This window comes from Petromyzon marinus, chromosome 24, assembly GCF_048934315.1.
Source record: "Petromyzon marinus isolate PM22_M1 ecotype Great Lakes invasive population chromosome 24, UKy_Petmar_22M1.pri1.0, whole genome shotgun sequence".
Classification (NCBI taxonomy): Eukaryota; Metazoa; Chordata; class Hyperoartia; order Petromyzontiformes; family Petromyzontidae; genus Petromyzon; species Petromyzon marinus.
In genome coordinates, this window is record NC_133690.1 from 2,631,092 (window position 1) to 2,648,839 (window position 17,748).

A 17,748-nucleotide genomic window follows, 5' to 3' on the forward strand; every position below is an offset into this window, starting at 1 on the left:
TTTGTCACGTGGTCCGGTTTCGCACAATCGTAGTCCTGTCTCTCTGAGTGAGATGATGTGTATCGAGTGTCTAACCCGGAGAATTTACGTGAGGGATTTGAGATTTTGGAGTATGTATTAAAATAAACATGAAAGTTATACGAATTAAATATATATACAGTAGCATACGGTAGGTAGTTTTAGAGGATTTACATGATGACCAATATTATCATATTAAACTCTACTTCCACATGGCGAGTATGTTAAATGTAACCATGTAATAGGTTTTTATATATATGTCATGAATCCAACTGAGTCGCAGACGTTGTCTTAGGAGCAATACGTTTATTAACTATTTGCACAACATACTCCAGGGCTATAAACACAACATACCCTCAGGTGGTGACCACCAAACTAACCACGCTACGGCAGAACTAGACGCGGTTCCACTATCCCGGTCCAGACCACAAGCTGGGTCCCGGACCGCGTGGCTGGAGGCTTCTTCAAGCTTGACGTAGATCTCCTGCCTCTCCAACAGTAAGAACCCCGAGCCCCTCACAGGGCCGGGCTGGAGCTGGCTCCACCTCTCGCCCCGCCCACCTACTCGATTTCTCTCGCCCCTTGCCCGAAGGCTCTCGAGAGTTCTTCCCGGACCATGTGACCACCCATTGGTCCCCTCCACTGATGGCCCCCCTCCAGTATCATCCGGTCACATGTCCCCAGGTCAGCCAGAGTATCATGCCCCAACCTAACCCCAGCTGGCTGACACTCGCTATCTCAACAGGAGCCCGCACCACACACTGTGAAGGTGCCACCGCGCTTAACCAGCGCTCACCCAAGCCCCCACTAGGGCTGGTACTACACCCCGTGTCCGGGGTGTACCCACAACAGTGTCCATCCTGCCGTGCCCTCGCAGGCCCCGCACCACACAGTGACATTTCCAGTCACTACATTTCTATAACATGTAGGTTTCCGTAGCAAATACAGTACAGTGATCTATATTTGTTTTGCGGAAAGCCACTTAGCTTCGAAGCAGTTTGAAGCTCAAAGCAATTTGTGAAACACGTCGTATGTTAATATTAAATTTAGTCAGGAAAGTATCAAGTCAGTGGTGTGTGCAGCTTGATTGGTCAGAATTTCATCAATACATTGTGAGATATAAAATATTTGCAAGCGTAACAATCTCATCGGGTGATGGAGGCTTCATGGTAATTTTTGCATAGAACCTCCAATGCATGCCATCATCGAAAAACAATTGTGGATCAAACATATTTATTTCAACATTTAGTTTTTTTTATATAGTGGATTTGTATTTGTTTTAGGATATTTGCAAATATCATGGATTAAAATATTAAAAGTCATCTTAAGCACATTAATGCGCGTGTATGATGAACTTATTTCGCACAGAATGTAGCCAACCTGGATAATCGGAGGCGCAAGGGAAGGACAACAAACTCCACACAAAAGCAGTTATAAAGATGTTCGTCTTAAATCTTTAAGAGTACATCGCTCGAGTGTCTTCTTCATATCAGAAGGAAGCGCATTCCAGATAGCCGCAGAAGCACATCTGAAATTGCGCGATGCATTGACCATGTTTGTTCGATGACCAGCCAAAAGCCGCTGCGAGGATGACTGGAGTGTCACATGATGGATTCAAACATTTGTGCTTGCATTGGTCACCAAATTCCCAACTTTACTATGCTGAGAACTATAGCATGGCTCTGTAAAGGCAGTATGGAACTTTACTGCGTTAAAACTCTCTGCGGGTGTTGAGTCATGAACTGCCCATACTGTGATTAGGATGCCAGTTCGCATTATTCAGTGGAAATATTCAGGACTAAAACTGCTAAACTAAGGGAGTCTTTCAATCTATTCTTAGGAATATTAGGTAGATGTCCGAAGACGGACTGCACATGCACTTTGTCATCACATAGTATTTCCGAACTTCCTCTATTTATTCAGGACTCAGACGTTTGCCTTTCTTGTATTATTTTACTGCAGCGGGTGTCTTTATGTGGTATGCTGATCGCCTCTGCTCAATCTGCTTTACATCTTAAGCATGTCTGGTTGTCATGTATTCCGCGTGCGTGGCACTAAGTGCTGCTTAGTCACACGATATACATTCTGAGTGTGTCTGGATGTGCTAATGTGCAAAGAATGTCATCTTGCCTTCCTAAAATAAGCTTGCCTGGCCATTCTATGTGTGTGTGCGTGGGTCACGTGTTTTTTTACCGGGAATAATGTCGTCGTTGGTCCACGGAGAGTGCTGTTATCGCGACAACCAAAATCCAATTCCCGGTAGTGTACAACATCCATATATAAACCAAACATGGGCCCCTCCCCCAGGTCAAATCGGCCTTAAGTGAGTGTCAGGTGCAATGACCATTCTCAGTTAAGAGACTCAAACTAACAGCACTCACGCTGAAAGTTCCGATTTACTAATGAAGGATCTTCTCTCATCCTTCGTGCGTTACATTTTGCTTCCTTTAAATTGAATGTGTTGTTTGTGTTTTCAAAACCAGCTATGTTCATTTGGTAATTTCAGGGCTTTATAGCAGCAATGCAAAGGAGCATGGGTCCGGAGAATGAAGCGGCCTCGCTCACAGCTGCCGTTGTGATTTTTTGCTCGTTGGGGGAAACCCGGGGCCTCCCTGAGCCACCACAGAGGTCCACAGAATGTGACCTCACTGCCATACTCAATCCTACCAGGGTTAATCCTACCAAGGCAGTTGGTAAACTCATGTTAGCTTTTCCTTCATACCAGCACAGTTACACAACCTGCAGCATATTCTTGTTAAAGCCTGAATTATCAGCCTGTGTTGCTGGCGAGGCACAATACGCAAAGGTGCACTTGGGGGGAAAGAGGCTGTCACTGTTGTGTCAGGAGACAGGCTGGCACATATGGGTCTCTGGTGCATGATACATTGAGTGGACCGACTCCGGCTGCTGCCATCATGACAAGGGATCAGTGCGCCCACATAGGACAGGAATGTGATTGACAGCCAGGGCTGCTGCCTCTTCTCCTGAATACTGCAGTGGAATGAATGGAGTGCGGGCACACGATAGTGAAGTGTTGACCACTGCGCGTCCTGAGTGTTTGTGTGCTCGTCCATAAAGACAAGGTGAGAGGTAGCGGTGGTAGTTGTTGCCTGCAACCAATCATTTTTTAAAGGGACGCAGAGAAATATTGTGAGCTGTAAAGCCTATTCCCAGGCTGTTTTGCTTGCTACGTATAGTGTCAGGGAACGTAAATTGTAGCAGAGGGTTTGTGGTGGCGCAGTGGCTAGCGCATTGCACTATGAATCAGAATCAGATAGGGGTTTTATTCGCCATGAAAGTTCGCACCGACAAGGAATTTACTTTGGCAGGAAGGTGCATACATTCAACATATACTGTAGCAATCTTAAATCTTAAATAAGTGGTATACAAGTCTAACTATACTAAAGGTACAAAGTCTAACTAACACTAACGGGCTAAAGTATGTAAAATTTAGAATAAATATTTAATAGAAAGTAGCTATAAGATACAATCTAAAAATACAAAAAATACAAATAGGGTAACATAGTGTAAATATGGCAAGGTGTCATTTTGTAGATGAAATGTTAAAGTCAGTGTAAGCCCTTGGCTTTGTTTAAGAGGCCAGCAGAAACTGTTTTTGTGGAATGAGGTTTTGGTCCTGATGGACCGCAGCCTTCTGCCGGAGGGGAGTAGCTGAAACAGAGAGTGTCCAGGGTGGATGAATCGGCACAATCTTCCTCGCTCGCCTCATGGTCCTCGAGGTGTGCAGGTCCTCGAGGGTTGGTAGATTGCAGGCAATCACCTTCTCAGCAGTGTGGATGATACGCTGCAGTCTGCTCTTGTCCTTGGCAGTGGCAGCAGCGTACCAGACGGTTATGGAGGAGGTGAGGATGGATTCAATGATTGCTGTATAGAAATGCACCATCATTGTCTTTGGCAGGTTGAATTTCTTCAGCTGCCATAGGAAGTACATCCTCTGTTGAGCTCTCTTGGTGAGGGAGCTGATGTTCAGTTCCCACTTGAGGTCCCGGGAGAGAATAGTTCCCAAGAAGCGGAAGGACTCCACAGTTTTGACTGGGGAGTCGCACAGGGTGATGGGGGTGAGTGGGGCTATATTCTTCCTGAAGTCCACAACCATCTCAACTGTATTTAGAGCATTTAGCTCTAAGTTGTTCTGGCTACACTAGTACACCAGGTTGTCAGCTTCCCACCTATAGTCAGACTCATCCCCACCAGAGGTCAGCCCAATGAGGGTGGTGTTGTCCGCAAACTTCAAGAGTTTGACGGACAGATGCTTGGAGGTGCAGCTGTTGGTGTACAGGGAGAAGAGCGGTGGGGAAAGGACGCAGCCCTGAGGCGTTCTGGTGCTGATGGACCTGGAGTCAGAGACTTGTGTTCCCAGCTTAACGCACTGCTTCCTGTCAGACAGGAAGTCTGTGATCCACCTGCAGGTGGAGTTGGGCACGTTCAGCTGGAAGAGCTTGTCCTGAAGCAGGGCAGGGATGATGGTGTTGAAGGCAGAGCTGAAGTCCACAAACAGGATCCTGGTGTAGGATGCTGGGGAGTCCAGATGCTGTAGGGTGAAGTGGAGGGCCATGTTAACTGCGTCATCCACAGACCTGTTGGCTCTGTAGGCAAACTGAAGGGGGTCCAGGGGAGGGTCTGTGATGGCTTTGAGGTGTGCCAGGACCAGGCGCTCAAAAGACTTCATTACCACAGAGGTAAGGGCGACCAGTCTATAATAATTTAGTCCTGTTGACCTTAGCTTTTTGGGCACAGGGATGATGGTGGAGGACTTGAGACAGGCTGGTACATGGCATGTCTCCAGGGAGGTGTTAAAGATGTTGGTGAACACCGGAGACAGCTGGTCAGCGCAGTGCCTGAGGTTGGCTGGAGAGACAGAGTCCAGCCCAGCTGCTTTGCGTGGGTTCTGCCTCTTAAAAAGTCTATTAACTTCTCCCTCCTGAAAGGAGAGAGTTGTCTCTGTAGTAGGGGTGGGGGATGAGGCCTCTTGGGTGGGAAGGGGTAGTTCAGGACAGTCCAATTGTCTTTCAAATCTGCAGTAGAACTCGTTCAGGTCGTTGGCCAGGCAGGAGTCGTTAGTGGTGTGGGGGGCTCTGGGCTTGTAGTTGGTGATCTGCCTGAGCCCTCTCCAGACAGAAGCAGAATCGTTAGCAGAGAACTGGTGTTTAGTCTCTCTGAGTACAGTCGTTTAGCCTCTCTCACCACCTTGCTAAACCTGTTCTTCGACTCCTTGAATCTGTCTCTATCCTCACTCCTAAACGCTTTCTCCTTCTCCAACCTCAACCTTCTGAGCTTTGCTGAGAACCAGGGCTGGTTGTTGTTGAAGTTCACCCTGGTATGTGTTGGAATACAGCAGTCCTCACAGAAGCTGATGTACGACGTCACAGCCTCTGTGAGTTCATCCAGACTATTGGTAGCAGTTGTGAACATATCCTAGTCAGTACAGTCCAAGCACGCCCGCAAATACTCCACAGCCTCACTGGTCCACTGTTTAGATGTCCTCACAGCAGGTTTACAGAGCTTTAGTTTCTACCTGTATGCAGGAATCAGGTGGACCATGACATGGTCAGAGTGTCCCAGTGCTGCTCGGGGGACGGCATGGTAGGCTCTACTGACTGTAGTGTAGCAGTGATCCAGAGTGTTCCCTTCTCTTGTAGGGCATTTAATGAATTGTATGTATTTGGGGAGTTCGTGGCTGAGATTACCTTTGTTAAAGTCGCCAAGTACGAACCAGCGAATCTGGATTTGCTCGCTCCACACTTAGAATCTGGTCGGCGAGCATGCATTGGGCCTCTTTAACCTGAGGATCCGGCTGCAAGTAAACTCTGACCAAAATGAGCGACGCGAACTCGCGAGGCGAGTAGAAAGGTTTACAGTTTATAAAAAATGATTCAAGGAGCGGAGAACAATGTTGCAGAATCACTGTGACATCTACAGACCAGCCACTGTTAATGTAAAAACAAATACCACCGCCTTTCGTCTTGCCGGAGAGTGCTATGTCACGATCTGATCTTACAAAATGGAATCCTGCCAGTTGTAGCGCAGTGTCCGGAATCAAATCACACAGCCATGTCTCCGTGAAGCACAAAACAGAAGATGAAAGAAAGTCTCTGTTTTTGACCATCAGTAGCTGAAGTTCGTCCATTTTGTTGCACAGTGAAAAAACGTTGGAGAGGAAAAAGCTCGGAAGCACTGTTTGGATCCCGTGTCTGCGTAACCGTACTAGAGCCCCTGACCATTTACCCCTTGGGCAGCGTTTCGCTGCTTGAGCAAAGCCTAGCACGGCTTTGACTAGAATACCCTCTAATTCTGCCGCTGGAAGCAGAAAAGTGGGAAATAAATCCAAAGGAGTTGTTTCCCTGATGTTTAACAGTTCGTCTCTTGTTAGGGAACTCCGAAAAGCTTGGCAAAACACTGAATTAACCGACAAAACAAGACAAAACAAGACAAAACAGGGCGCACCGACCGGCTGAGGCTAGCATCATCAGCGCCATCTTCTCACCAGCACGGGTGTGCTGAACAGCAGGCCCCTCTCACCAGCACAGGTGTGCTGAACAGCAGGCCTCTCTCACTAGCACTGGTGTGCTGAACAGCAGGCCTCTCTCAACAGCACTGGTTTCATGAACAGTAGGCCCCTCTCACCAGCACAGGTGTGCTGAACAGCAGGCCCCTCTCACGAACACGTTTGTGCTGAACAGCAGGCCCCTCTCACCAGCACGGGTGTGCTGAACAGCAGGCCCCTCTCACCAACACATTTGTGCTGAACAGCAGGCCCCTCTCACCAGCACGGGTATGCTGAACAGCAGGCACCTCTCACCAGCACAGGTGTGCTGAACAGCAGGCCCCTCTCACCAGCACAGGTGTGCTGAACAGCAGGCCTCTCTCACCAGCACAGGTGTGCTGAACAGCAGGCCTCTCTCACCAGCACGGGTGTGGTGAACAGTAGGCCCCTCTCACCAGCACGGGTGTGCTGAACAGCAGGCCCCTCTCACCAGCACGGGTGTGCTGAACAGCAGGCCTCTCTCACCGGCACAAGTGATCAAGCATAACAAGACAAACCGGACAAAACAGGGCGCACAAACCGGCCGAGGCTGCCATCATCGGCGCCAGGTGATGATACATAAACTGGAGTAATTATAACTAAGCCGCAATGACCAGTGTGGTAAAGTAGGGTCAAAGAGCCCCCTTGACCGAGATGGTGTGGGGAGTCCTTCATCCAGCAGTGGATTGATAAAGCGCTGTAATTTGACCTTCACTGCATCATGTGTTCTCAAGGACGTCAGCGGTGGCACAAAGTAATAGAGTGTTGCACAACAGATGACTAAAGATTGTGATGATAAGGATTGGTTGTACTACCGAGGGGTGTTTTTGTGCCTAAAATGAGCTCCTTGTGCGAATTGTTGCTGAGCAGACAAAGGGGACAAAGATGGTGGGGCGTAGTACTGGCCTGACGACAACCGGCATGTGCATTGACATCTGTGGAGTCTTCCTCTGTGTGAGTGTGTTTGTGTACGGGAAGCGGTGGCGCAATAGTTCGTGGACTACTGCGACACAAATACAGTAGTAAATATTTGAACCGGTCCTGTGCCTTCTCTCGGTTGACTCAGTCTTTAATGTGTACCTGGTGCGATGTGTATAAAACATCAGCACTGGAGTGACAAAGGTGGCTGGGCGTGGTGTTGGCCATCCACCCCCTCGTGTGCCTTGCTGGCCTTCATTTGTTGCTCACTAACCATGCTTGCCCCAATAGTCTGTTAAGGTTAGTGGTGTGGTGGGTAAAACTCAGCACCGCAACACTGCAGAAACAGAGGTGACCGGGCATGCTCCTGCCCACACCATCCCTCTCGTTCGGTGTGCCGACTCTTATAAGGTGCTTGCCAGTCGTGTAGCTATTGAGTGTGCAGGCAGTGCGCCTGCACCAGGCCCACAGGCCAGATAGGTGCAGGCGTCAGGTTTGTAGAGAGGGAGTAAATTGGAGAGGGGGCCTTATTTCATTTCTTGCACCGAGGCCAATGTCAACAACGCGATGCTATTGGTGCTTGCGAGCGGCACTTGCCCAGCAGGATGTAAGCAAGGCTCCACGGAAGATCTCTGCCTGTGGCTGTGTATGTTAAACTGAGTGTGTGTGGTCGGACCGTGCAGTGTGCAGAAGCTGAAAGAGTTCCTAAGGAGCGATGAAATCCGTGAGGAGGGATCGCGGGCGGCATGGGATGCGCCCCCAGAAAGCAACAAGGAGGACATGGTGAGGGTGTGAGCGCTGTCGTGGAATTGATGTTCAGAGTGGTACGGCCGTGTCTCTGGGTTCTGGCTTCGAAGAGACGTCTGTGAATGCAGTAAGGGTGAGCACTTCAGCGCTGTCCTCCAGACAGTCTCGTCCCTTCACCTGATGAAGGCCGCTTGTGTTGTGGCCGAAACGTCGTGAGAATATTATTGTGTTATTTTATTTTATCAATTTATTATTTTATTCTCATTCTACGTGACTTTACCGAAAGAACCAAAGAAGATGAATCCTTGCAGTCACGAAAGCTTTAAATCGAAAATTAGTTACTAGTTCAGTACTAAACCGGTTGTGTGTTGGAGATTTTTTTTCTCTGCTTGACCACGGCTCTGATCTGAAATCCCCTCTCCACTGGCATCCATCCCACCAAGTACTTTCAGTTGTTAATATGAAGACCTTTATATCCTCTACCCACAAATAATCACTGGTCAGATATAGTAGAACCCCACCTCTCAACGACGGTAATTAGTTCCACGAAACCGGTCGTTAAGTGATTTGGTCATTACGCGAGTATAGAAAATGCACGTTAAAGGCTTAATTCGTTCCGATAGCACCGAAAGTTACCCATTTTTCACCCAAAAACATACTTTATAATATTTAAACAATGGATATTAATACATAAACACATCATATTAAAGAAACATGGTTAATAAATGCATGAATTAATATTAACTGTAAAGTGATTAGTCGTTAAGAGGGGTGGTTGTTAAGAAGAGTTCTACTCTACACTACTATACACAACACTAATATACACGACACTAATCTTGATGTGAAGCTTTCGTGATTGCAGGAATCCATGCTCCTTGGTTCTTTCGGTAAAGTCACGTAGGTATAAAATTAAATAAATCACGACGTTTCGGGCGCACGTGACTTTACCGAAAGAACCAAAGCGTATTGATTCCTGCAGTCACGAAAGCTTCAAATCAAGATTGAACCGCCTCTACGGGGAGGGTTTCCACACATCCGTTAGAGCTTTTAACAGACTGCGAGACAAAAAGGCTTACCTGATCGAGTCTCTAACCTTTCTCAAGAGATGCCATGATAACAAGGGAATACCAGTCGCATTTACACTCACATCTGCTGCTGTCACTTCTCTTAATGCTAAACGAATCTTGTTCAAAGCTACCCTATCGCTAATCTCAGAGAGAATAATATTGCTCTGATTTGAACTTGATCATTTAGACAAGACTCTCTTACAATCACACTTAAAATTAACAGATAAGATGTCCACTTCTGATTGGGACCATGTAGATAACATAACAGTTATTCTGCTACTTCAATGTCAACCAAATGTAAAGTTAACTTGATCGCTAAATTCAAACCTCCTGTCAAAAATGAAGCCAGAGCCACATGTTAACAAGTTAGACGTTAACAAGATTGTCATCAATCATAGTAACATGTTAACAAGATTGTCATCAATCATAGTAACATGTTAACAAGATTGTCATCAATCATAGTAACATGTTAACAAGATTGTCATCAATCATAGTAACATTTTAACAAGATTGTCATCAATCATAGTACCATGTTAACAAGATTGTCATCAATCATAGTAACATGTTAACAAGATTGTCATCATTCATAGTAACATGTTAACAAGATTGTCATCAATCATAGTAACATGTTAACAAGATTGTCATCAATCATAGTAACATGTTAACAAGATTGTCATCAATCATAGTAACATGTTAACAAGATTGTCATCAATCATAGTAACACGTTAACAAGATTGTCATCAATCAGAGTAACATCCCAATTTCCGATGGCCTAAAATTGGTACTAGCCAAAGGGTTGAATTTCGCAGTCACCCCTAAACACATCCCAGTGGATGATGTAATTGCCCAGGTCGACGTAGCCCTCAAATGCTTGGGACACATCCAGGCAGACGTTGCTAGATCTGAAATTGCTGCTATCCTCAAAAACGCTAAGAAACCCATTAGCAACATCAGCAAGGACGAGCGTTTTGAACTCTCTAAATAAAAAAAAACAGAGATGGCATTGTCATCCTCTCAGCTGACAAGGGCAATGCCACTGTCATCATTGATAAAACCACTTACAACAACAGAATTCAGGACCTTCTTAATGATGGCAGCTATATCAAAATCAACAGAAATCCCACCAACCGCCTAGCTACAAAAACAACAATATTATCACTAAATCGACTTCTCTAATCGATCAGACCAAGCAGAGCTCCCTAAAACCTTCGGCTGGTAGACCACCCAGATTATATGGCCTTCCAAAAATCCACAAAGGAGGTACTCCACTCCGTCCTATCGTCTCCACCATTAACTCACCCGCCTACAAACTGGCCCGATTTATTTCTGAGACCCTGCTTCCTTTCACGGGCAAGTCCATCTCAGCTGTACTTAACTCAGCTCACTTGGTTTATCTAATCAAGAATATATCACTGTCTCCAGATTATTTGCTTGTCAGTTTCGATGTAGTCTCTCTGTTCACCAATGTACCTGTACCTGACACCATTGCAATCATTGAAGACTTGATCCAACAAGGACTGAATCCAGATGTACCAACTTTGGTAAGGCACTGCCTTACCAACACATTTCACCTGGAATGGTACATTCTACAAACAAAATGAGGGTACTCATTGGTTTTTTTCGGTAAAGTCACGTAAGTAGAAATACAATAAAATTATATTTAAAAAAACAATCACGACGTTTCGATCACAACGCAAGCGATCTTCATCAGGTGTCAAGAACAAATCACGGAGGTAAATACAACAAGAACATGAGATTCATAATAAAGGTTTTTGGGTTAGATCGCGTTTATTTATAAATGTGTCGTAACCCTCCACCACCCGACATGGCCAATCAGCAAAAAAAAAGTGTTACGTTGACAAAAGACAAATAATTCACTACTTCAGCCCACCGGTGTGTTGAAGAGTTAATCCACATTTACAGTTTGAGTACGACGTTTCGCTGGTAAATACATCCAGCATCATCGGGCAATTCGCCAGAATGGTAAAGCCCTCGCTTGCTCCCGGTTTTTATATAGAGCAGCAGGGTGACGTCATCACTTAACTCATATCAGGTGCAGTGATTAGAGGCGGAGGGGTGGGGGGTATTGTAATTATATAATCGATTAGTAATCAGTCATTGGTTATGATTAGTAATGAGTTGTAGATTAGTAATTCTTTAAATGTAATGTGTATTATTTAATAATACGCTTCCAGGCCGCACTAAGCCGGTAGCTGTCAGAGCGATTAAAGTTATTCTTCTTCTTTGGTTCTTTCGGTAAAGTCACGTAGAATGAGAATAAAATATCAATTTATTATTTTATTCTCATTCTACGTGACTTTACCGAAAGAACCAAAGAAGATGAATCATTGCAGTCACGAAAGCTTTAAATCGAAAGTTATTCTTGTTCCTCTCAATTTCAATGGATTCTCTAATTAGTCTTTGCCAGTAATAATTAGTTTTACACACCACTGCAACATTGTCAAAATCAATTGAGTGTCCTTGTTGACAAGCATGTTCTGCCACTGCCGACAGTTGTGTTTGAGATAATTTAATATTTCTCTGATGTTCTTTTAGTCTTACGCTGATGTTACGTCCCGTCTGCCCAATGTAGCAGCTGCCACATGAACAATTAATCCGATATACACCTTCTGTTGATAGTTTAGGTAATGCATCTTTAGTGCATGATACTAGTTTTTGAATTTTGTGTACTGTACCAAATCTTACTGTAATGTTTTGCTTTTGCAGAACACGGGCTAATTTGTCAGTTACTCCTGAGATATATGGAATTTGTATTGTTTTAACAATCTGGTCGCTTTCAGTAGTATTGCTTTGCGATCGTGATTTGGCATTCAGTTCTCTGTTAATTTGAGCATTATTGTAGCCATTCTGTCGTAGTGCGTCTTTAACGTGTTTAATCTCTCTCACTAGACTCTCACCATCTGACACTGTTTTGGCCCGATGTACGAGCGTCTTGATAAGAGAGGATTTCTGAGCTGGATGATGATGTGATTCTGCATTCAGATAGGCATCAGTGTGCGTTTGCTTTCTGTAAACGCTGTGTGTTATTTTACCATTTAGGCCATGTCCAAGCAAAATATCTAGGAATGGGAGTGTGTTATTCACCTCCATTTCCATGGTGAACTGGATGGCCGGGTTTTGTGCATTGAGATGATTTAGAAAATCATTAAGTGTATCTTTACCATGTGGCCAGACAACCAAAGTGTCATCCACATACCTAAACCAAAAGGATGGTTTTAATGTGCTCGAGGCAAGTGCTCTTATTTCAAAGTTTTCCATGTACAAATTTGCTATAGCAGGGGATAAAGGAGAACCCATTGCTGCTCCTTCCTTTTGTTTAAAGAAATCCCCTCTCCATAAGAAGTAAGTGTTATTTAAACAATGGCCAGCAAGTTTCGGAATATCTTTTTGTAAACCGGTATTCTTTACTAGTGTATCAAGTAATTTAAGCGATTCGTCCACTGGAACCTTAGTGAATAGAGAAATCACATCAAAACTTACCAGAATATCATCAGGAGTAAGTTTAATATCTTTAATCACATTCACAACTTTGAAATAAGAGCACTTGCCTCGAGCACATTAAAACCATCCTTTTGGTTTAGGTTTGTGGATGACACTTTGGTTGTCTGGCCACATGGTAAAGATACACTTAATGATTTTCTAAATCATCTCAATGCACAAAACCCGGCCATCCAGTTCACCATGGAAATGGAGGTGAATAACACACTCCCATTCCTAGATATTTTGCTTGGACATGGCCTAAACGGTAAAATAACACACAGCGTTTACAGAAAGCAAACGCACACTGATGCCTATCTGAATGCAGAATCACATCATCATCCAGCTCAGAAATCCTCTCTTATCAAGACGCTCGTACATCGGGCCAAAACAGTGTCAGATGGTGAGAGTCTAGTGAGAGAGATTAAACACGTTAAAGACGCACTACGACAGAATGGCTACAATAATGCTCAAATTAACAGAGAACTGAATGCCAAATCACGATCGCAAAGCAATACTACTGAAAGCGACCAGATTGTTAAAACAATACAAATTCCATATATCTCAGGAGTAACTGACAAATTAGCCCGTGTTCTGCAAAAGCAAAACATTACAGTAAGATTTGGTACAGTACACAAAATTCAAAAACTAGTATCTTGCACTAAAGATGCATTACCTAAACTATCAACAGAAGGTGTATATCGGATTAATTGTTCATGTGGCAGCTGCTACATTGGACAGACGGGACGTAACATCAGCGTAAGACTAAAAGAACATCAGAGAAATATTAAATTATCTCAAACACAACTGTCGGCAGTGGCAGAACATGCTTGTCAACAAGGACACTCAATTGATTTTGACAATGTTGCAGTGGTGTGTAAAACTAATTATTACTGGCAAAGACTAATTAGAGAATCCATTGAAATTGAGAGGAACAAGAATAACTTTAATCGCTCTGACAGCTACCGGCTTAGTGCGGCCTGGAAGCGTATTATTAAATAATACACATTACATTTAAAGAATTACTAATCTACAACTCATTACTCATCATAACCAATGACTGATTACTAATCGATTATATAATTACAATACCCCCCCCCCCTCCGCCTCTAATCACTGCACCTGATATGAGTTAAGTGATGACGTCACCCTGCTGCTCTATATAAAAACCGGGAGCAAGCGAGGGCTTTACCATTCTGGCGAATTGCCCGATGATGCTGGATGTATTTACCAGCGAAACGTCGTACTCAAACTGTAAATGTGAATTAACTCTTCAACACACCGGTGGGCTGAAGTAGTGAATTATTTGTCTTTTGTCAACGTGACACTTTTTTTGCTGATTGGCCATGTCGGGTGGTGGAGGGTTACGACACATTTATAAATAAACGCGATCTAACCCAAAAACCTTTATTATGAATAATATTGGTCGCGAAAGCCTACGTGTTAAAGAACATGAGAGACGAGAATTCAACAAACCTGAAAAAACATAAGGTGAAGCACATCCAGTCAGGCAAACAACACAGTTAGACACTTCCTGGCGGACCACGAATTTCAGAAGTGTTAAATTTCGTGTTCAACCTTTGGTCATCGATCGAGGGTCGAATTCGAACCGTGTGTGATCGGCATCGCGCTCGCTGAAGGTGAATGCCTTCAGCGAAGTCGTGTACTGTAGACGCAACTGCGCACAATTCTATGAGTCACTTATAACTGCTTTGCCATTACTTATTGCCAATTATGCACTCAGACTATTCTCCTATCTCATAGAGTCCCTGGCACGTAATAATACGCTACACAGTGGCAGTGGGTGTCGCAAAATGCCGATTTACTAACAAACCCCAATGATCCGATTGAAATTAGGGATTTCGATCGGATCATTGGGGGGGGGGGGGCACGTACCACACCCCCCCCCCCCCACACTGGCTCCACCAGTGATTGAGTCAATGATTGATTGATTATTATCAATTATCAAGCTCACAATACCTGCATCAAATCGTATTTTTGGTTCTTACATATCAATGTGTATGGTTTTCACATTGCCCCTGCAACCACTATAGGCGCTACTATTCTTGAATAAAAACTCGACGCTGATTTGTGACAAGTTCATTATTATAAATCTCCTCCGTGCACGTGCTTACCGTCGTCATCAGAGGTTTATATTGACTGTGACGTGGAGAGCTCGTCTGTGACAGCTGTGTGTCGTCTGCAACCTCCGTCTGCCACCTGCCGCCCTTAGCCGCTGAGGGCCATAAACAGGAAGGCGGGAGGCAAGCGTTACTGGAGCTCTCTGGATGGGCAGTCGTGGCGGCAGCCCTCGCTCGGTGAAGGAGACGACGTGGCCTTGAAGGTAACTGGAGGATTATCCAGTGGACTGTGCGGCACACTACATGGACATTGACAGCAAGGGTGGCTGCGAGATGTTAACTCCCTCGCCTTGCATGCAGGAGGTCGTGGGTTTGATCCCAACCCTGACACCTGCTTTATATTTGGAGTTTGTGTGTCTTTCTTTCCCCGTCCTCGTGTGGATTTTTCTCCGGGTATTCCGGTTTTTCCCTCCACATTTTAAAGCACTCGCTTAAGTATTTGGCTGCTATAAATTTTCACGTGATAAGCCACTTTGTTGAGCTATCATTTTTGGGCAGGTCACTTCTGAAAAAGAGCTATATAGCTCCGTGGGTTTTACCTGGTTAAATTAAAATGTTTTATATGTGTAGTGGTCGGCTTCACACGGACGACTTCTTCTTTTCTCCGACGCCACTTTTATTACAAAACTCTTCACATTCAACACCCGTGACAACTTCAGCGTGTTTCTCTGCTCGCTCGTCGCGTTCCGCTTGCCCCACTCGCTCCACTCCCTCTCCCCGTCTCTCGCTGTCTCTCTCTGTCTCTCACTGTCTCTCCCCGTCTCTCGCTGTGGCTCTCTGTCTCTCACTGTCTCTCGTTGTCTCTCTCTGTCTCTCTCCGTCTCTCTGTATCTCTCTGTCTCTCCCCGTCTCTTGCTGTGTCTCTCTCTGTCTCTCCCCGTCTCTCGCTGTGTCTCTCTGTCTCTCCCCGTCTCTTGCTGTGTCTCTCTCTGTCTCTCACTGTCTCTCGCTGTGTCTCTCTGTCTCTCCCCGTCTCTCGCTGTCTCTCTCTGTCTCTCCCCGTCTCTCGCTGTGTCTCTCTGTCTCTCCCCGTCTCTTGCTGTGTCTCTCTGTCTCTCCCCGTCTCTCTGTATCTCTCTGTCTCTCCCCGTCTCTCGCTGTGTCTCTCTGTCTCTCCCCGTCTCTCTCTGTCTCGCACTGTCTCTGTCTGTATCTCTCTGTCTCTCCTCGTCTCTCGCTGTCCCTCTCTGTCTCTCGCTGTCTCTCTGTCCCTCTCCCCGTCTCTCGCTGTCTCTCTCTGTCTCTTGCTGTGTCTCTCTGTCTCTCCCCGTCTCTCGCTGTCTATCTCTGTCTCTCCCCGTCTCTCGCTGTGTCTCTGTCTCTCCCCGTCTCTCGCTGTGTCTCTCTGTCTCTCACTGTCTCTCCCCGTCTCTCGCTGTGTCTCTCTGTCTCTCCCCGTCTCTCGCTGTGTCTCTCTGTCTCTCTCCGTCTCTTGCTGTGTCTCTCTGTCTCTCTGTCTCTCCCAGTCTCTCGCTGTCTCTCTCTGTCTCTCCCTGTCTCTCCCCGTCTCTCGCTGTGTCTCTCTGTCTCTCCCCGTCTCTCGCTGTCTCTCTCTGTCTCTCTCCGTCTCTTGCTGTGTCTCTCTGTCTCTCTCTGTCTCTCCCCGTCTCTCGCTGTGTCTCTCTGTCTCTCCCCGTCTCTCGCTGTCTCTCTCTGTCTCTCTCCGTCTCTTGCTGTGTCTCTCTGTCTCTCTCTGTCTCTCCCCGTCTCTCGCTGTGTCTCTCTGTCTCTCTCTGTCTCTCCCCGTCTCTTGCTGTGTCTCTCTGTCTCTCTCTGTCTCTCCCCGTCTCTCGCTGTCTATCTCTGTCTCTCCCCGTCTCTCTCTCTGTCTCTCCCCGTCTCTCGCTGTGTCTCTCTCTGTCTCTCCCCGTCTCTCTCTGTCTCTCCCCTTCTCTCACTGTCTCTCCCCGTCTCTTGCCGTCACTCTCTGTCTCTCTCTGTCTCTCAGTGTCTCTCCCCGTCTCTCTCTGTATCTCTCTGTCTCTCTGCCTCTCCCCGTCTCTCGCTGTGTCTCTCTGTCTCTCCCCGTCTCTCTCTGTCTCTCCCCGTCTCTCACTGTCTCTCTCTGTCTCTCCCCTTCTCTCACTATCTCTGTCTGTCTCTCGCTGTCTCTCTCTGTCTCTCCCCGTCTCTCTCTGTCTCTCCCCGTCTCTCACTGTCTCTCTCTGTCTCTCCCCTTCTCTCACTATCTCTGTCTGTCTCTCGCTGTCTCTCTCTGTCTCTCCCCTTATCTCACTGTCTCTGTCTGTCTCTCGCTGTCTCTCTCTGTCTCTCCCCGTCTCTCGCTGTCTCTGTCTGTCTCTCGTTGTCTCTCACTGTCTCTCCCCGTCTCTCGTTGTCTGTCTCTGTCTGTATCTCGCTTTCACTGTCTGTCTCCGTCTCTCCTTGTCTCTCCCCGTCTCTGTCTCTCTCCGTCTCTCTCCTTGCCTCTGTCTCTCTCCGTCTCACCCTGTCTCTCCTTGTCTCTCCTTGTTCCCTGTTCCACTGCTAGCCTGTTCTATCTCTCATGTCTTCTCTCTCTCTTGCCAATTCTCTTTCTTCTCACCCGTTCTGTTTCAGTCCCCAGCGACAACTCTACTCCCCGCTCTCACGTCCCCGAATATATCCCCCGTGCTCGTTAACTATCAATGAATTAAGCGGCGTCCCTGGCCCCTGCCTATCAGTCCCCCATCTCCCTACAATGTGGTGCCACCTTGCCTCTGACAACAACCGGCCAATCACCGCCATGCATCCCATAACAACTTAACGAGCTATCTGCCTCGTGCCCTTATCCCCACGCGGCCCTACACGACCCCCCACTGTCCACATAAACTCG

The 17,748-nt window shown here is 46.2% G+C and overlaps 1 protein-coding gene across 4 annotated transcripts in view; it reads left to right on the top strand.

Annotated features, from left to right (window-relative positions):
• The window catches only part of LOC116945488 (ATP-binding cassette sub-family C member 8), a 130,580-nt gene that overhangs the window by 47,613 nt on the left and 65,219 nt on the right, over nucleotides 1-17,748 (top strand). For all 4 annotated transcript variants that reach the window (XM_076069296.1, XM_076069298.1, XM_076069297.1 and 1 more), the window contains exons 14-15: nucleotides 8,164-8,263; nucleotides 15,026-15,136. In XM_076069296.1, the coding sequence (XP_075925411.1) occupies nucleotides 8,164-8,263; nucleotides 15,026-15,136 (211 nt within the window). The remainder of the gene's footprint in view (nucleotides 1-8,163; nucleotides 8,264-15,025; nucleotides 15,137-17,748) is intronic.